General features: G+C 40.3%; 1 protein-coding gene across 1 annotated transcript in view; it reads left to right on the forward strand.

Annotated features, from left to right (window-relative positions):
- The first annotated feature begins 2,028 nt into the window (after positions 1-2,028).
- LOC139219599 (low-density lipoprotein receptor-related protein 2-like) overlaps positions 2,029-20,520 on the forward strand; it is a 41,376-nt gene continuing 22,884 nt past the window's right edge. The window contains exons 1-37 of the mRNA XM_070851519.1: positions 2,029-2,224; positions 2,999-3,109; positions 3,342-3,464; positions 3,848-3,964; positions 4,155-4,265; positions 5,278-5,394; positions 6,023-6,139; positions 6,340-6,483; positions 6,984-7,100; positions 7,390-7,518; positions 7,707-7,876; positions 8,006-8,229; positions 8,633-8,839; positions 8,963-9,165; positions 9,473-9,607; positions 9,995-10,204; positions 10,391-10,583; positions 10,713-10,838; positions 10,968-11,098; positions 11,229-11,366; positions 11,674-11,952; positions 12,055-12,294; positions 12,410-12,532; positions 12,648-12,764; positions 12,983-13,360; positions 13,630-13,878; positions 14,184-14,386; positions 14,524-14,708; positions 14,862-15,090; positions 15,226-15,403; positions 15,738-15,866; positions 16,053-16,219; positions 16,513-16,656; positions 17,015-17,124; positions 17,498-17,675; positions 17,924-18,137; positions 20,275-20,511. Coding sequence (XP_070707620.1) covers positions 2,158-2,224; positions 2,999-3,109; positions 3,342-3,464; positions 3,848-3,964; positions 4,155-4,265; positions 5,278-5,394; positions 6,023-6,139; positions 6,340-6,483; positions 6,984-7,100; positions 7,390-7,518; positions 7,707-7,876; positions 8,006-8,229; positions 8,633-8,839; positions 8,963-9,165; positions 9,473-9,607; positions 9,995-10,204; positions 10,391-10,583; positions 10,713-10,838; positions 10,968-11,098; positions 11,229-11,366; positions 11,674-11,952; positions 12,055-12,294; positions 12,410-12,532; positions 12,648-12,764; positions 12,983-13,360; positions 13,630-13,878; positions 14,184-14,386; positions 14,524-14,708; positions 14,862-15,090; positions 15,226-15,403; positions 15,738-15,866; positions 16,053-16,219; positions 16,513-16,656; positions 17,015-17,124; positions 17,498-17,675; positions 17,924-18,137; positions 20,275-20,511 — 6,250 coding nt within the window. The 5' untranslated portion in view covers positions 2,029-2,157. The remainder of the gene's footprint in view (positions 2,225-2,998; positions 3,110-3,341; positions 3,465-3,847; positions 3,965-4,154; positions 4,266-5,277; positions 5,395-6,022; positions 6,140-6,339; positions 6,484-6,983; positions 7,101-7,389; positions 7,519-7,706; positions 7,877-8,005; positions 8,230-8,632; positions 8,840-8,962; positions 9,166-9,472; positions 9,608-9,994; positions 10,205-10,390; positions 10,584-10,712; positions 10,839-10,967; positions 11,099-11,228; positions 11,367-11,673; positions 11,953-12,054; positions 12,295-12,409; positions 12,533-12,647; positions 12,765-12,982; positions 13,361-13,629; positions 13,879-14,183; positions 14,387-14,523; positions 14,709-14,861; positions 15,091-15,225; positions 15,404-15,737; positions 15,867-16,052; positions 16,220-16,512; positions 16,657-17,014; positions 17,125-17,497; positions 17,676-17,923; positions 18,138-20,274; positions 20,512-20,520) is intronic.

Consider the following 20,520-nt stretch of genomic DNA (forward strand, 5'->3'; position numbering starts at 1 on the left):
ATATGCCTCAAGCCAAGGCCATACCAACCCTTACTACACAAACGACAACGGAAGATGGTTCAATTACTGAGGAACCACAGAGGTTTCTCCTACAGTGACATTTTCCCAGATCCAAAACTTTTTTGATAGAAACCAAACGCCTGGTAAGACTTTACAAACAGAAGCACAATGTTTGTGCAGGTTTTGGGCAATGGCTAAAGAAATGTGCAGTAATAAATATGACTGCCTGGTGAGGTAGTTGTGTCTTTTCCTAACATTAACATAGTGAGAACTGTTTTCTGACCAATTATAAGCTGTCATAAATAATTCCTGTCTTTCCTTGGCTAATCTCTGTGAAAGTTTGGGAAATGAGATACACTGTTTAGGATCTAATTGTTTAATGGAAGTGAACCAGAAATTGGTACACAAATAGGGCTGAACTGTTCCTGCCCAGTTAATGTCTCACTCGTCTATGAATTTACAAGTAATTATTTGGTATTTAAAATGTATTAGATTTATGATGAATCCTAATTTCATAGTTAACTCAGTTTTTGTGAATGAGACGAGTTTCTTTTGTTCTAATAAAATGTAATGCACTATTCCTTATGAGGGTGTTATGTTGGTATAATTCTGTTGTATTGTTTACCACATTAAAATAGTTTGATATTCTATTTTGTACAAGTGAGAGTATATTTTCTTCATTTTTAACCACTTTCATATCTATTTGACACCAAGCTGTTGTTCAACATGAATAAAACAAAATAACAATATACTTCTTACATATTGTGTTCATTTTCATTTGTCACCCATAATATCATATGATACGTAATTCGTTTTAACAATAAGAAAAAGTTTAAATCCATCAAAGCCTATTTCAAAATAAAGGAATTTTCATTACTTGTGATTTTTCATGGCTTTTTTCTCAGAGGGAAACAACTGAAAAGGCAGGTCAGTTTGCTGGTTCTGTTTGGTGTTTTAAAATATGTTACCCTGCAGGTGTTTGAGATGTTCACTGCTGTCTACACAACCATAGTGTCTTTTCAGGTACCACCAGTGGAGGGCGGCAAAGTTTTATTAACGAGAACTCTTTCAGTGATGAGTACAGGGACATGCTGCAAGTTTATGTTCCCTTTAATGGGACATGCTGTAAAAGAGGGGAAATGCTTTAAAGAAATATACATTCAGTGTGTCTCTTTAAAGGAATAGTCCTCAGAGTCTACACTGTACTTTGGTGAGTCATACATGGGTAACTGTTCTCTCAGGAAATACATCCTTTCATATGATTGTGGATCAGACAGTGTTAAGATGCAAAAGAAAATCCACAAATCACATGCAACAAAAGAGAGTAAGTACTGATATGCACAACAGGCGTATCGGTCAGGAAAACCCATGGCTTTAAGCTTCAGTGACTTGGAGCGTGTGGTTTTTAAGTGTAGATAATCTGGGTGCCGCCACAGTAAATATTCACCACCTTTTGATTTTGCCGCTAAGCAATATGCCTTTGTGCTATAAACGAAATAAAAGACAGACCCTTTACTAACCCTGACTAACCCTTTACTGTGGCACGGTGATATATTGCAATAAAGAAGCCAGTCTGTCAATAATCAGTTTATTCGATAACTGTAAATATGATATTGTCTCAATAATGTGGTAATGGTACACTTTCTGTAAGTTAATGATTATCTTTTTGTTGTTGCCCTCAAACAAGGTGGAATTCAGACATATTAAAACCTTATATTACTACCTACAAAACTATAGATTTAGATTTAGTTTTAAAGAACTAATGAAAAACAGTGGTGATCCCATTTGAATTTGCCCCTGAGCAAAGACCTTCTGCTGCAGCATGTTTTTCTTTGAGTTGTAAAAAAAACATAGCAGTTGTGCTGTAGTATGTTGATATTTTGTGAACGGGTGTAGAAATGTAAAAAAATCTATTTTCCGGAATAATATAGTCAGACAACATATCAAGAGGTAAAAGTTCATCTTAGGTGAAGTTTATGTAAAGGAGCGAGTCATAAAAAGCTGCATTACTCCCTGTCACACCATTGGTCTCCTGGTTGTCGCGGGTTCCACATCTCTCTTCGTAAAGGCAGTATCCTCCTCAGGATCATCGGGCTTAACAGAGTCAGATTTAGCATGAGTGTACGCACTTTGACAAACTAATACCAGACTTAAACTATGGGCCTAACTGGTCTTCATCTTCTATCTCTTCTACTGCTGTCCCAAGGAATTCAACTTGCTCAGGGTGTGTATACGATAAAATTTTACAACTTCTAGTCACCTACATGTTAAAGCTAAAGAACGAGCGAAGAATCAGTGAGATTTTTGCATCATCACAGTACTATTTTTTGCCAAAAATGTATTTAATCTTTGCCAATGTAATGCAATGTAATGGTTTGAGCTGCACAAAAATGCTCAGAAATCCATGCTTTAATGAAATTTGAGTAGCGCCACGCTTATTTGGAACAACTATTACATGAATGACAATGATATTATTAGAAAATGACGCTGACTTAAAACAAAAAAGTACACTTACAGTACACGTGATGTTAAAATAATGTGTTTTCTGAAAATTTGCAAATTTGCTGTAGAAAATATGGACAAAACTGTGACGTTTTGTTGGCTTATCAGTCATCATTCAAAATTTCACAAAATACAGAAAAGTTATGATTGTTCAAGTCATACAAAGTGCACGTCTCTGTGCTGATTCAGACATCAATTAACCTTTTCAAATGAGCTGTAAACTCCAAGGTCATAGACGGAGTGTTCATTAATGGTGAAGTATTAACTGAATTAACTCATAAACATGGTAACTCATTTGTCAAGGAAACAATAAAATACTTTCTTTTCATGTAAGCAACATGGATTTCTGTTATTTAGATGTACAATAATCACTGTATGTATTGTAAATGATATTTCACGTTTAAGTAAAAGATACAAACTAAAGCCATGCAGCTCGAGCCCACACGTTAAAAGAACCCAATAAGTCTATCTATATCTTTGTGTGTGTTTTCTGCAGGACGTTGTGGCAGTACGGAGTTTCAGTGCACAAGCGGACAATGCATCGACATAGCTTGGCGGTGTGACGGGACTAAAGACTGCACAGATGACTCAGATGAGCTGAACTGTCGTGAGTGTTACAACCAATCACTGGAAATACAGACAGCGCCAAGCAAAACCATTATAACAGGCCAGTGTTGCCAGTGATCTAATACATTCACTTCAAAGACATTAATGAATGAATGAATGAATAAATATACTGTATGAATGAATGTATAATAATCTATTGCACAGAAACAAAAAGATCAGGCCCATATGCACAGCCTTATGCACTATTCCCCTTGTTGTGTTCTTTGTGGCAGCACCTCCATCATGCACCTCTCAGGAATTTAAGTGTGTGACTAGTGGTGAATGCGTCTCTTTGGGATTTGTCTGCGACGGGGAGGAAGACTGCATCGATGGCTCAGACGAACAAAGAACCTGTGGTATGCAGCAGAATTGTTTCTGGGCTGTTTTTAAGAATGAGACACTGACATTATGTGGCTATTTTCTTTGGAAAGATGTTCACTACTGACACATCTTGTTCTGCCAATGAACAAGAGGTGCTGTGATTCTTTAAAAACTATCATATGTATATCATATGTCCTGAGAACTGGCTCAAAGTAGAGCATGCAAACATTTATAGCATTCCAACGTTTTGATATCATCACAGAGGACAAAAAGGTTTCTGCTTATGTGCAGTAATGAGGAGTACAACCACAAAGTGGCCACATTGTCTGATTATAAAATGTGGCCTTTCAATAGGGAAATGCATGTAGTTGTCCAGCAACATAGTATTTTGAAACCCATTCACATGCTCTCGGTTCAGGTGGACAGACCTGCAGCCCAGACCAGTTCACCTGCCAGGAGGGCCAGTGTATCCCCAGCAAATACAGATGTGACCATGTAAAGGACTGCATGGACAATTCTGATGAGAACAACTGCAGTAAGAATTTTAAATCTACAAATAATTTACCACACTGTACTTTGATGTCAGTCCAACATTAACAGCACTGATGTACGCTGTCTGATCAGACCCTTATAGTTTCTAATAATTGAAGGATTTTATGAGGGATAATTGTCTTTGCATTATTGGGCGCAAAATTGATGGTACCGTTTTTTGTTTTTTTTTGCAGACTATCCACGTTGCACTGAGAAGACGTGTGCTAATGGAGCCTGTTACAAAAACTCTCAGCACTGCAATGGGCTACAGGACTGCAGAGATGGCTCAGATGAATTCAACTGCAGTGAGTAGATGAGACTCACAGCAAATCAACTATAACTGATGGTTTTACAGATGCTTAAGAATATCAAAGTTCTGTTATGTAACACTTAGAAAAAGGTGATCTGGTTGGCATCAATTTCCCCCAAAATAAGATGATTGTGATTGAAGGAGTTCATGTTGTATAAACGGATACTGAAATGAAAAACTCTGCTGCTGAAGCTGCAAAAGCATATAAAGAAAGAAAAAAAAAAACGTATGTACCAAGGTCATATGGATATTAATCATTAATAGAGTTAGATTAATTGATAGATTAAATTGTGCTAATACATATTTGGACCACAGCACAGCACAGATTGTTCACAAGAGGTGACTTACTCATAAGACATTCCTAAGATAAGATATTCCTTTATTAGTCCCATGATGGGGAAATTTAAATACCCGACAGTAATATGTTAAAAATTAAAAGATGTGTTAATATTCGTTGTGTTATATTTTCTGACACGACATACATACTTTTATTGTCTACATTGTAGGAGAGTGTCACTTCCGGCCGCCATCTTTGGTCGGTTTTAGCTAACGCTAACTGTAAGGAAAGGATTAAAAAAAGAAAAACGCCATTAAGAAGCAGGCGTAGTATTTTTATTTTTTACTTCCAGCTGGATTGAAAGGTGGTTTTAGATTCTGGTAAAATCGCCAAAACAGCCGCAATTGTTGTCAAACGGTCTTTTGGCAAATTTGACGTCTGTTTCTATCTTGAATATAACGACAGCAAATGTTAGCTAGCATAGTCATACATGCAAATCATGGGCACGAACCGGCGTCGGAAAATGTCATATAATGTGTCTGTTAAATTATTTTTTGTCTAATGCAGTTTTCATGTAGTCACAAGATAAGATTATCCAGCTGTGACGAGTTTGATGACTAACAAATTGAATCGTAGTCTACCGTTGCTCCGGTCATATTGTTTCACTTCAAGTGAGCCTCACAAACGTTTTGACCGCTTCTTAAATTCAGTCACTGTGTTTTATTTCCAGCAGCACAGCACTGTCCCATCCACCAGTATCAGTGTACAAATGGCTACTGTATTCCACACTCCTTTGTGTGTGACCACTGGGATGACTGTGGGGACAACAGTGATGAGCAAGGCTGTGGTAAGGATGGCAGGAGTGCACCTTTAACAACCACGAAGCTTCTTTGTCTTCTAATTTCAGTATTTCTCTAAGTCCCCTCTGATTTTTATAAGGTTTTCAACCTAGAGGACTGTAATTAAGTTGATAGATTTTCAGATGCTTATGATAACATCTTGTTTAAAGACAAAGTCAAAAGAAATATTGCAACCCCATAATACCAAACTTCTGTGTTTTCTAATTGTCCGGTTGCTCAACAGCTTAATGCCACATCCAGTCATATGCAGCATCTAAATATTGTATCTTCAAGCCATAAAAAAAGTCAAGTTCAGGCACAAGTAATAATTGTAAAATTAAGGTTAAGCCCACATTTTTAATTACTGGTGGTATATATAGATGCACAACAGTCATTATTCTGAACAGATGTACAAACATCACATATATTTGATATTCTAAAATACTGAAATACTGCACAAGAATCCTTAAATCGTTTCATACATTTCAGCAGTTGAAATTTTGGGATTTGCTGCCTCTCAGATATTCAGTTCCAGGAAAATAATTAAATTTTTCAAACGTTTTATATTATCCAAATGAGTAGATATTATAGTATTAGTGGAAACTATAATAAATGTGAGTTCTATATATTCTTTAGTGTACCAGAGCTGCAGTGGGAGTGAGTTCACATGTTCCAGTGGTCATTGTATTCCTCAGCGATGGGTGTGTGATAAGTTCAATGACTGTGGGGACTACAGTGATGAAAGAGGATGTGGTGAGAAAACTTGTTTTTACAGGTGGACTTATAGTTTGACCTGGAAGTTCTGTTTTAAGAGTTATTTTATTTAAGTGTTGTACAAGTGTGAATCATGTTGGTATGGCTGAGTAGTTTCATTGAGACATGCCAAAAACACTATGAGAAGCATTTCTATTTCTATTTCATAGCATAATCACAAATCTTTCGATGGTTTTCAGATAGTGACTCTCGAGGCTGTTATCCTGGTGAGTGGGGCTGCCCAGGCTCGACGTTATGTATACCAATGAGCAAAGTGTGTGACGGCAAGCCTGACTGTCCGGGAGGAACGGACGAGACCAACTCCACCGCACAGCAAACCTGCAGTAAGTCACACAGATGTAAATTTTTCACACGGATTAGAGAAATCTGCACATATGACTCCCACAGAAAACATGCAAGAATGCCGTGAAAACACATTACACAAAACAAACTAAAGTAAATTAAATGTTGCCTTAGTAAGACAGATACAGTCACATGTAGAACACCGCCAACAGCATTTGCAGTGTTTTCATAGGGCTATAAAATTAGGTGCAAGGGTTTTAGACATTATGGTGTGTAGCACTCATAAAGTCATAGTCAGCTTTTGTGACTTTGATATGATCATAGTTTTCACATCCTTTGTCACTGCTTTCACACACACACACACACACACACACAAACACACACACACACTCTAATGGCCTCCAGGCTCAGTTTATGATGGCTATAAAGCTGGTCACAATACTGAAAATGTTAAAGCTGCGTGGATGATTATTACAAGTAAAAATCCTAAACTCTAAACTATATTTAACCATGATGTTAATGAAATGATTTTTACTCTCAGGCCTGGACCAGTGCTCCACCTTGAGCTGCGAGTTCTTCTGCCACCCCTCTCCTGAGGGAGGTGCCTGCTATTGCCCTGATGGTTATATTGTAGCCAATGACAGCCGTTCCTGTGTAGGTGAGTGGCATATTTGTTTTTGTGAAAACAAAATCTGTATTTGTGTAACATTGTTGCATGATAACTTCAAAGGTAACATACATACATCACAGGATATCATAATCTGTAAAGTGTTTTTTTTATTTTCATTTAAGCTTACAAAGTATCCCAGACCTGTAGTGTCAGTCTATTTTGTTTTAGCTTTGAATGAGCCAGTTGTGAAAAGCTAAAGTTACTGGCTCAATTTCACAACACTCTGGTTGCAAATTACTGGTATAGATCCTCATCCTAAGGCCTATGTATTGCGCAGACTATAATGACTGCCAGATCTGGGGGATCTGTGACCAGCTGTGTGAAGATCGACCTGGGACACACCACTGTAGCTGTGCTGATGGATACTTCTTGGAGCACGGTCATGTCTGCAAAGCCAATGTGTCAGGTAAAGGAGTCACACACCACTTGGTAGCTTTATACCATATGCATCTGCTGCAACATAATCTGTGGTGTTTTTCAAAATCAACACAGCTGAATATTTATTAAAAGTAATTTTTTCTATATTTATATCAAATGTCTAAGACATTTTGTTTTGTTTTTTCACTGAGTATATGCGGTATTTGTGTTTTCCAGCCGGAATGCCACAGCTCATTTTCACCAACGGGGGTGAGGTGATGATGGCTGATATAAACGGGCGCTTTGTCAGAACTGTGGTGCCATCCCAGGGCAAAGGCTATGCTGTAGGGGTGGCATACCACTGGCACAGCGACATACTCTTCTGGAGTGATACCTATACTAAAATGGTCAGTCTGGATTGTTGTATGATGATCAGCATTCTCTCTCCTTACCTTCTTCATAGCTTCCTTATGTGATTGCTTAAAATGAGGTAAATAAAAACCCATTAAACCCAAACCGTATTCTTCTTTTGTTAGGTATACTCCACCAACCACAATGGGGATAATATTAAAGAGATTCTGACAGCTGCAGTCCATAATGTCCAGAACCTTGCTGTGGACTGGGTCAACTTCAAACTGTATGTTTTAGAGGCCATGATGGAACGTATCGACATGTGCGACTTTGTTGGAGGGAATCGGGTCACTCTGGTGGCTGAAAACCTCATGACTCCTCATGGCCTTGCCTTGGACCCTACAGTGGGGTGTGTTTAATTGTTTCAGTCTTTGAAAACTGCTTCCCAAGCATTGAATGGGTTGCATGTTTATAGAATCTGATGATAATACAATACAAAACTATTTAACATTGTTTACTTGAGTTAAAATCAATATTGGTTTTTAGAATATTAACTAGCATTTTTTGACACTAGAATGGTAATTTCTGTTATAGCACTGGTCTTGTTTTCTGATGATACAACTTGGTAAAGCTGCATGTCCACTTGTCATGATCATAAAATTAGTAAAAGCTAATTTATGGTCAAATACAAATAAATTAGTGGCAACAAGATTATAACTGAATCCTGATAAAGAACAAATACAGTGCTTTCATGTCACTTCATCTAGCATCATATAGCTCTTAAAGCATCCTTTCTTCTTTTTTTTTTGTAGCTACATGTTCTTCACAGACATGGGTGTTGCCAGTGAGCAGATGAAGCTGGAACGTGCCTTCATGGATGGCAGTAACCGTGTGGAGCTTGTGAAGAACAGACTCGGCACTCCAACAGGAATAACCCTGGATATCATCACCCAGAGAGTCTACTGGTCTGACAGCCACTTTGACACAGTAGAGACTGTCACCTACAATGGTTTGGAGAGGTAATGGTTACACTGAAAATGGTGTCAGTCTTCTTGGAGAGTAACTTTAAGCTAAAAAGGGACATAACGACATTTATGTTGTGTTCTCCTTGATGGCCATTCTGAGCAGTTGTTGTTTTCCAGGAAAATAGTTCTCAATGGTGGAACCGAGGCTCCACATCCTTTTGGAATCGCTGTGTATGAAAACCATGTGTTTTTCACTGACTGGACCAAGATGGGTGTAGTGAGAGCCAACCGCTTCAACGGCAGCAACCCAGCACTCCTTTATCGTACCGCGAAGCGACCGGGCCATGTTGTCGTCTCACACCCTGTCCTGCAACCTGTTGGTAAGGTGACACACTTCCAACTTGTGACAAGTCAAAATGAGTTCAGTTGTAAGAAATGTCCCTGTGTTTCTGTTGTGAGCATAAATGTAATTCCTGCTTAACTCAAATTTTGTATGTGTTTCTGATTTGGTTTTGCTGTCATTGTTCAAGTAAACAATAAATACTGGCCAGAAGGTGCAACTAGATGTCAACTTTTGTGTAACATGAGATAAACTCAGAATCTAATTTATGTTTATGAATTGATATTACACCAACATGGAAAACAACAGTGCTGTAATATAATTGCCTCATCTGTCCTGTGCTATAGTGATGAACCCTTGCGGCAGACATAATGGTGGCTGTCAGCAGATTTGTGTATTGAGTCATCGCACCGACAACGATGGCTTCCGCTGCAAGTGTCGCCATGGTTATGACCTGCTGCCTGACCGTCGGACCTGCTTTAGTAGGTTTCCCCTTGATCTAGGGCATAATTACCTCATGTCAAGAGTTGGTCTGTTACTCAGTTCACAATATTTTCTGTGTTCTGCTGTGGGACATCCAGCTTTTTAATCAGTCAATAATGAATGAAATGTACAATATTGTTGCAATGATTTGATTTGATTTCATCAAAGGCAGGAGTTTAAAACAGTTTGCTTATCAAATTGATGCTATGATGACTCACTATTTAATTACCTGTAGAAGGATTATCATATTTAAGTAATAATATGAATTATCATTACATATTTTTCCTTCTCAGACATTTCATCTCAAACACCTACTAACTAACCTACTAACCTACTTAAACTGTTTTTAACTCGTTCATTATCACTGCCACTTATCCTTTGAACAGAGGTGAAGGACTTCTTGCTGTTGGCCACCTCTCTGGGGGTGCGGGGAATCCCATTGAACTTATCCCTCCAGGGGGACATCACCCTGCCCCTCACAGGGCTCGGGACGTCTTTCTCAGGCTCTGCCGTGGAGTTTGATGGCAACGAGGAAGCCCTTTTCTACAACGACGGGTCTAGAGGCCTCATCTATAAGTCTAACCTCAATGGCACAGGTGAATGTTCCTTATATATTTGTTATAAAGCACCATTACAAGGGCACTAAGTGAGTTTGCATGAAAACATGTTGTTTTTGTTGTTCATAATGAATGTGTAAATTGATTTGTTACCCATATAATAATATGATAAGATTTAGCTTTCAAGACTCTCTCATGTTTTCTTATTTCTTAATGCATTCTCAGTCCAACAGATTTTGACAGGCTACAGAGTAGGAACAGTTGACAACATGGCTTATGACTGGACCTCCAAAGTCTTGTTTTGGACCACAAGCACCTACAAGTCAGTGGTGGCCTTCAGAGTCACAGACAAGTCCAGACGAGACATTGTGACGGGTTTGAAGAACCCAAAAGGAATTGCAGTGCATCCCAGTGCTGGGTGAGACTCCACGTTTAGGTTATAATATATAAAATGACTTTGAGGTTAACAGATTACATTATATTTTATTTTTGACTCACACTAAACAGATCTGCATTTTCTTGTGTCTAATCAAATGTTGATCCACAGCTACTTGTTTTGGTCTGACTGGTACCGTCCAGCGGTCATAATGAGAGGCTTCACTGATGGCAGCAATGCCGTTCCTCTGGTCAATACAACACTGGGATGGCCGTATGGACTTGCTGTTGACTATATGTAAGCACAGTGAAGACCTACAGGACTATGATGTGATTTCTTTTTCAAGGATTAAAAGAATGTATGTTGTGTGGACTACAGCGTCCCTTTAATCTCACTGGTTAAATCCTTGTGATTGGTCTTTGTCAGGATGGACAGGCTGTACTGGGTGGATTCCCAGTTGGACCAGATTGGTCATATTGGCATTGAAGGACATGACAGACAGACGTTTACCAACATTGGCCAGATTACTCAACCCTACTCTCTAACAATTTATTCAGGTGAGTTTCTTTGTCCATCCTCATGACTCCCACTTACTCCAGTACATCCATATTACACATGCACAATGTTTTTTAGATTGTATATGATATTATTCAGATTTATCTTCAACTATGACTTTTTGTCTTGCAGACTACCTGTATGTGTCTGATACAAGGACCAGAGCAATATTTGAGATGAGGAAGCGAGATGGAGGGGGAAACATTATGATCAGACAAGGAATCACTGGCATCATGAATGTCAAGGCCTACACGGCTGACCTCCACAGCAGTAAGTTCACGCACAGGGATGCAATAGAGTGTAAAGATAGTTTAACCTTTCAGCCCTGCAGTAACTGATGCAAAGTGGTGTGTAATTTGTAAGGTGTAAAGTGTTAATAAATTGGATAAATGGACAGGACCAAGAGGACCTGAATGGTAGTATGCATGGAGAGCAGTGACAAAATGGAGCTAGAAAAAGAAGAGAATGATATCCATATCACATTCTCAAACCAGAATAATCAACAACTGCTGGGCCAGATTGATAGTTGAGCAGTGAGTCTCCAGATATGACTGCGTCTACATCATCCTTCCCACAGTGTTCACCAGCCGTTGCAATATGGTGGCCAATGGGCTCTGCAGCCACTTCTGCTTCCCGACTCCCTCCTTCAGTCGGGTCTGTGGCTGTCCGTATGGCATGAAACTTGAGACCAATCAGAGGGACTGCATCAAGGACGATTCTGTTCCCCCACCTGACAACAACTGTGGTGACTACGCCTTTGAATGTGATGAAGGACGCTGTCGACCCAACTCCTACCGCTGTGATGGAATTGTTGATTGCATAGATGGGACTGATGAGGCCAACTGCACTGACACAGGTGAATGTGTAAGAGAACATGTGTGTTTTAGGAGCAGTGGAAGAAAACTATTGAGCATGCAATTTTGTTAATCCAACTGCCTGCCTCATGTGTCTTTACCAGGAGCGACCTGTTCTCCACGCGCCTTCACCTGCAACAACAAGCACTGCATCCTGTCCAGTTGGCGCTGTGATGGCATGGACGACTGCGGCGACGGATCTGATGAAATTAACTGTCCCACTCGTCTCCCTACCACCTGTGCAGCCGGCTACTTCACCTGTGACAACAACAGGTGTATCTCTAAAATATGGGTGTGTGATGGTGACAACGACTGTGGTGATGGTTCCGATGAACACAACTGCAGTAAGTACGTGGTGACGGCCCATTTTCAGCTCAGTCACCTCACTCACATAAAATACTGTTCAAACAGATATCTAAGATAACATTCTGATAAATGACATGAATCTGCAATTCACAGATTCAACCATCACTACATGCCCTCCTTCTTACTTCCTGTGTCCCGACCACCGCTGTATCCACAGCTCCTATGTGTGTGATGGAGACCAGGACTGCCTGGATGGCTCTGATGAGCAAAAGTGTGGTAGGAATCACTATAACTGTTGTGTTCTGATTTATGAAAGACAGTTTTTAGAGATAAGTTTAATTTTTCTAACTACTTAACTTTCCCCATTTATGTTTCTCCTTCCCACCCTAAGAGTTTGCCTGTGCCTCCTATGAGTTTGCCTGTGCCAGTGGAGACCAGTGTGTCAGCTCAAGATATCAGTGTGATGGAGTGTTTGACTGCAGGGACCATTCAGATGAACGAAACTGTCGTAAGCTAGCAACAGTAACTGAGGTTATATATAACAAAATTAAATATGTTAATTATGTTAATTCATTATGTGGTTATGAAAGATTTTTCCACTTGAACGTCTGTCAGCTTTGTTGCTGTCAACGCATGGTCATTGTCAACATATTGCACCCGTCTCTAAACTTCTGAGAGAAAGCCATTGCAGTTTCAGTCATTCTCAAGTATTTGTTGCTCCTCCAGCCACTCGAGGTCCAGGCCTCTGCCACAATGACGAGTTCCAGTGCCAGACCGACGGTTTCTGCATGCCAGATGAGTGGGAGTGTGACGGCCATCCAGACTGTGAGGATGGATCCGATGAACATAACTCCTGCCCACCTATCACCTGCAGATCCAACTATTTCCAGTGTACCAACAAGATGTGCATCCCAACAAGCTGGTTGTGTGACGGCGATAACGACTGCCGGGACATGAGTGATGAACAGAACTGCCCCACCCCTCCATTTAGTTGTCCCCCTGGACAGTGGCAGTGTCCCACCGCCCCCTTGTGCATTGACCTGGACAAGGTGTGTAACGGCCAGAGGGACTGCCCCAATGGAGCAGATGAGTCGCCTATCTGCAGTGAGTATAAAATGCATTATACTATATATTATATTTAAGCCTCAATAAAGCGTAATCCTTAAAAAAGAACACATTGCATTTATTTAGTTGTATATGATGTATTAATTACCAAAAAATGATGATGAACATGTCAAATACACTTTCAGTACAAACATCCTTCAGATAGACAGCAGAAATCCAAAGCAGTTGTAAGAAAAAGTCAGCAATAACAAACACAAGTGCCTAATAAATGCACAATACGAACTCACTATGTTATGATTTTTATGAAGACCAAGATGATTGTGCATTGAACAACGGGGGCTGCAGTAACGGCTGCATCCAAGGACCATTTGGGGCTCAATGCACATGCCCAGAGGGATTTCAGCTCCTCAACGACTCAAAGACCTGCGAGGACATCAATGAGTGTCTGATCCCAGGATTCTGCAGCCAGCAGTGCTACAATGAGAGAGGACATTTCAGGTGCTACTGCTCAGATGGTTACCTCCTAGAACCTGACAGACGCACCTGCAAAGCAGCAGGTAAGCAGCGTTACATTACGAATAAAGAGATGTAATACCAAGATAAGAAAATTAGGGTGTCAATGATATGGGTGGGTGCTTTTTTTCTTTATGATACAAAACAAATGAAGTCCATGAAGTACTTGAATCAAAAAAAGGATTTTAAAGTGTAACATTGTAAGATACTAACAAAGTTTTACAGTTTATTGCTTGTGTATAGTATTTATAATACATAAAATTCTGTGAACATGGAACAGAATACACAAAGATACACTTTGTATCTTGATCACTTGTTTGTATGAACCAAGATATTTTTCTGCTTTTAGACCCCCTAGCAGCTGTCCTTCTGGTTGCCAAGCGCAGCCAGATCATTGCCAACCATATCAATATGAGTCCACCCCAGATGCGTCCAGTGATCAGTGGTTCAAGCATCGTGACTGTTGACTTTGATCACATAACTTCCAGAATCTACTGGGCTGATGAGAAGAAGATATGGAGCGCCTACCAGAACAACACAGACAGACGGGAAGTAAGAGAAACAATCGCACAGATGCATCAAAGCAAGAGATTTTAACCACTGAAGACTGGACAGGAACACAAAAGCCAAGCGAAACAACTTCAAACTTTGCAATATTCTCAGTGTTAAACGTGTCCCTGTTGTTCTAGGTGGTTTCCATTGGTCTGATGGTACCAGAGAGTGTAGCTGTAGACTGGGTGGGTCGAAACCTTTATTGGGCTGACTCTGTCACGGAGAGCATTGAGGTCTCTACTCTGGACGGCCGCTTTCGGAAAGTCCTCCTCACCAAGAATGTCACCAGCCCCCGCGGACTTGTTTTAGACCCTCGTAACTAGTAAGTAGAGAGTCTTTGAGAGAATTACGTTGCTGTTTTTAAAACTTTATGTAATTCTCTGTAAAATCTTGACCTTTGAACCTACAAACAAGAAGTCACAAGATGTAATAAACCTTGTATTTAAGCTCTTTGTCACGCTGTGTTTCCTCGCAGTACGAACCTGATGTTCTGGTCAGACTGGGGTCAGAACCCCAGGATCGAGCGGGCCGACTTGGATGGTGCCATGAGACGAGTCATTGTCAGCACCAACCTCTACTGGCCCAACGGCCTGGCCCTAGACTACACCACACGAAGGGTCTATTTTGCTGACGCCTACCTCAAATATATTGACTACTGTGACTATGATGGCAATAACCGCCATCAGGTCATTGCAAGTGACGTGGTAGGTTTAAATTAATTCAGTTTTTGGAAAACAAGGGGGATACTTTAATAATTAATCAAAATAAAAACTGTGTTAAACTCCAATGCAAAAAGATGATTCAAATTCATGTCAGTCATCTATTTTTACCTCTTCCAGATCCTCCAGCACCCACATGGTATGACCATCTTCGAGGACAACATCTACTGGTCAGAGCGCTACACCAGCAAGGTGATGAGGATGAACAAGTTCCACGGTGGCAACATCACCACTCTAATGGGCAATGTCATCCAGCCCATGGGCATCGTTATGGACCATCCCATCAAACAGCCCACAGGTAATTCTCAATTAAACAGCAAGTCTTAATTTTATACTTGTACTTTTCTGAAGTGCATTAAAATGTGTGTTGATGCAGTGTAGGTCTTATCCGAAATTAGTGAGTAATGCTCAATCTACTGAGATTGTGCTAATTACATGTTAATGTCTTTAAAGAATTTTTTTTCTTTTTTTTTTCTTTACAAAAATCAAGTCCACAGTGAAAATAAATGTTTTTGTATCACAAGCTGCAACAAGTATGTAGAACAAACCAAAAAAAGAAGAAAGTCCTGGCTCTAAAATACCACAATGTCTGCACCAAATTAGTGTGAGTAACAGTGTGGTTTTGTGTTTAGCCATCAACCCATGTAGAGAACACCTGTGCACTCAGCTGTGTCTGCTGTCAGGCCAGAGACCCGGGTATTACTCCTGCCACTGTCAGTCTGGCTGGACACTGGGTGCTGACAAACGCACCTGTATCAAAGGTCGGTACTTTACAATGGCTATCATTTTTTATTTGCTCTCTTCACCATGTGGATGAATATTCATTTTCTAGTTCTGAAGCCAATTAAATGTATTGTGTCTCTACTAAAATTGATATTCTCTCCCTCAGCTTGGCACCCCTTTATGCGATTATTGTGTTCCTCTCATCACATGTACTTCTATTCTAGATGAGGCTCCCTTTTTGATGGTGGTGAGAGAGTCCGTGATTTTTGGTATTCCTCTGGACCCCGCTGACCCATCTAACAATGCAATGGCCCCTGTGTTTGACATCAGCCAGGAGCATGACATTGACTTTGATGACCAGGAGCAGCTTGTTTATTGGGTGCTGTGCCCTGTGAGTGGAGGTTTTAAATAGAACTTTGGAAAGATGTTTTATGATATACATAATGAATATACTGTGTTGCAAGGATAGTTTTTGATTAAAATGTGTAATTGCAAACAATTGTATAAATTTTATTTCATGTTATAATTGAGTTGTATCTTTCTAGAGGAGAAAAATGGTCCGGCTTTCTGAATGTTTTGTTTGAGTAGATTATTTCCAGAAAATGTATGTATTTATGCTTACGTGAATATCTACAGTTTTCATGTTCTAAAGCATGGTCTTTGATATTGCTCTATTGATATCAGGGCTATATATGGCAAACGAAAACCAGCGGTACCAACAGTGCTGCTTTTGCTCCAGCTCCTTTCATGGGCTCTCCGTCTGGTCTGGCTTTTGATTGGATAAGCAGAATAATGTATTACACCAATCCCACTGATAAAACCATAGAGGTAAGCAACTTTGAGACAAAATGTGATGCATGAGTGATTGATTGATTGATTGTTTGATTGATTGATTGATTGATTGATTGATATGATTATTGAATGTACTGACAGTACAATGGGAAACATAGCCAAAACTAGCCTTGGGTGACAAACATGCTCTCCCCTGTTTTCTATAGATTTGTTTTGAATTTCTTCGTTCATCGTCATTCACTTGTGTGTTTTATTTATTTTAGTTAGTCATTTATTTGTTAAATTAATTTCATCTTAATCTGCCCTTTTGTTTGGCTTTTATCAGTGTTTTATCACTTCCATTTTTGCATCGTCATTGTGCAAGTACATAAACAAAACTTTACACTTCACTTAGGTTGTCCGTGTGGATGGAGACCAGCACTATAGAAAGACCCTCATCACCTCTACTGGTAAACCGGAGGGATCAGGAGAGCCCATGGGAATAGCCCTGGATCCAGCCCGAGGGTAAAGCATTTGTTCACTGAGAAGAGAAACCTAAAGAGTATTTGTCACCTGAAGTCAGTGATGTGGCGAAAAAAGTATCAGTTTCTGTGGGTAAAATAGCAAAAATATTTCAATGAAAATTAAGAGGATTTATTCCTTCAAAACGCCTGCGTGTTAAATAAATATTAATTAATTCATTCATTCATTCATTAATAACTCACCCAAAATTATAAAAAGCAATAGGTAATTTAGTCAGACATTTGTGCCCGCATCTTAGCATTTTTGTTCAGCATGTAAAATTTTTAGACATTGCTCAGTTTAAAACCTTTGATACTTACACATGATAACTGTCTAACTCAAGTTGTCTCTCCCATTTACACTTTTACCCTCACAGGAAATTGTTTTGGACAGACAAAGGGACAGACAGTGGAGTTCTTCCAAAGGTTGGCAGCGCTGACATGGATGGAGGAAACCTCAGGAACCTCTACACAGGCAACCTGGCTAACATAGGATTCATCACTGCTGATGTCTCTACTAGGAAACTGTACTGGGGTGTGGCGGGCTCAGGGGTGGTATGTACTGTATACATGCTCAGCATATAGACTAAAAAGAAAAAGGTAGTCAGTTGTTTGACATTTCAGTGTTCAGTGCTGCGTTTTTGGGATGTTGAGGGGAACAAATTCTCTTTATTTGTGAAAAAGTCTACTTAACTTTATGGTTTGATTTAATACTTATTGTGTTCTACTTGTTGTTATAATCACCCCTTGTGCTAATCATTTGCTTGTAGTTGCCTCTTTTCCTCTCCTTCCTTTTTATCCAGATTGAGAGTGGCACCATGGACGGAGTAACTCGGGTGACCGTGGTGAGTGGCCTGTCCCACCCGTGGGGCTTGACGATCTACCAGAACCACCTCTACTACACCGACCTGGATTACGAGGTCATCGAGAGGGTTGACAAGGACACCGGTGCCAATATGGTGGTGATGAGGAGTGGCATGTCTGGCCTGCATGCCGTTAAAGTGTACGCCAGAGACTGTACGTGTATTTAATTTGTGTGTTTTTTCATTTAAGTCAGTCCTTGAGTTTGTTTTGGTGTTTTCATCCAGACTGTTATGTTATGCGGCATGTAATTGTTGCCAGTGAGTCCGTGATTCAGTAGGAGTTTAGTGTCTCCCCTTAAGGATAACACAGAAGGATCAAGCACTACTTGTATTTCATCTTTTTAAATGAAATATATAACGTATATACAGTGGGGCAAAAAAGTATTTAGTCAGCCACCAATTGTGCAAGTTCTCCCACTTAAAAAGATGAGAGAGGCCTGTAATTTTCATCATAGGTACACTTCAACTATGAGAGACAGAATGGGGGGAAAGAATCCAGGATATCACATTGTAGGATTTTTAATGAATTAATTGGTAAATTCCTTGGTAAAATAAGTATTTGGTCACCTACAAACGAGCAAGATTTCTGGCTCTCACAGACCTGTAACTTCTTCTTTCCTCCACTCGTTACCTGTATTAATGGAACCTGTTTGAACTCGTTATCAGTATAAAAGACACCTGTCCACAACCTCAAACAGTCACACTCCAAACTCCACTATGGCCAAGACCAAAGAGCTGTCAAAGGACACCAGAAACAAAATTGTAGACCTGCACCAGGTTTGGAAGACTGAATCTGCAATAGGTAAGCAGCTTGGTGTGCAGAAATCAACTGTGAGAGCAATTATTAGAAAATGGAAGACATACAAGACCACTGATAATCTCCCTCGATCTGGGGCTCCACGCAAGATCTCACCCCGTGGGGTCAAAATGATCACAAGAACGGTGAGCAAAAATCCCAGAACCACACGGGGGGACCTAGTGAATGACCTGCAGAGAGCTGGGACCAAAGTAACAAAGGCTACCATCAGTAACACACTATTCCGCCAGGGACTCAAATCCTGCAGTGCCAGACGTGTCCCCCAGCTTAAGTCAGTACATGTCCAGGCCCGTCTGAAGTTTGCTAGAGAGCATTTGGATGATCCAGAAGAGGATTGGGAGAATGTCATATGGTCAGATGAAACCAAAATCGAACTTTTTGGTAAAAACTCAACTTGTCATGTTTGGAGGAGAAAGAATGCTGAGTTGCATCCAAAGAACACCATACCTACTGTGAAGCATGGGGGTGGAAACATCATGCTTTGGGGCTGTTTTTCTACAAAGGGACCAGGACGACTGATCCGTGTAAAGGAAAGAATGAATGGGGCCATGTATCGTGAGATTTTGAGTGAAAACCTCCTTCCATCAGCAAGGGCATTGAAGATGAAACGTGGCTGGGTCTTTCAGCATGACAATGATCCCAAACACACCACCCGGGCAACGAAGGAGTGGCTTCGTAAGAAGCATTTCAAGGTCCTGGAGTGGCCACGCCGGTCTCCAGATCTCAACCCCATAGAAAATCTTTGGAGGGAGTTGAAAGTCCGTGTTGCCCAGCGACAGCCCCAAAACATCACTGCTCTAGAGGAGATCTGCATTGAGGAATGGGCCAAAATACCAGCAACAGTTTGTGAAAACCTTGTGAAGACTTACAGAAAACATTTGACCTCTTTCATTGCCAACAAAGGGTATATAACAAAGTATTGAGATGAACTTTTGTTATTGACCAAATACTTATTTTCCACCATAATTTGCAAATAATTTCTTTAAAAATCAGACAATGTGATTTTCTGGATTTTTTTTTTTTTTCTAATTTTGTGTCTCATAGTTGAAGTGTACCTATGATGAAAATTACAGGCCTCTCTCATCTTTTTTTAAGTGGGAGAACTTGCACAATTGGTGGCTGACTAAATACTTTTTTGCCCCACTGTATATAAGCCCACAGGCAAGTCGATCTAAACTTGTGGAGCCCCAGCAGTAAAGGCTGTGTCACTGTATCTAAATCTAGTTCTTGGAACAAGAGAAGACAGACGCCTGAGGATCTTGGCGAGCAAGATACAACTACTCTATAAGCAAAAAAGAAATCCAAACTCCTTTTCCTCCGTGTAGACAAAAATAAAAGATGTTCTCTTCTATACCATTTCAGAGGTTCCACCCAGCAAAAGTATGTGTTGTAGGAAACTGTCATAAGGAGACAAAATGGAAGGCTCTGTCTCTTGTATGCACCTCCACCACTCTCTTTCTATCTCCCGCCTTAGACTCAGCAGGGACTGCCAACGCCTGCAGCTCCAACAACGGGGGTTGTCCCCACCTCTGTCTGCCCAAACCAGACAATCAAAAGACCTGTGCCTGCACCACAGGCTTTAACCCCTCCAAAGATGGCTCCCGCTGTGGACAGTATGATTCTTTTGCAATTGTCTCCACCCCCAAGTACATCCGTGGTTTCCACATAAACAGCTCTGTCCACTCTGAGGCTATGGTGCCTGTTGGTGCAAGTATGTTGA

The sequence above is a fragment of the Pempheris klunzingeri genome, chromosome 20, assembly GCF_042242105.1.
Source record: "Pempheris klunzingeri isolate RE-2024b chromosome 20, fPemKlu1.hap1, whole genome shotgun sequence".
NCBI lineage: Eukaryota > Metazoa > Chordata > Actinopteri > Acropomatiformes > Pempheridae > Pempheris > Pempheris klunzingeri.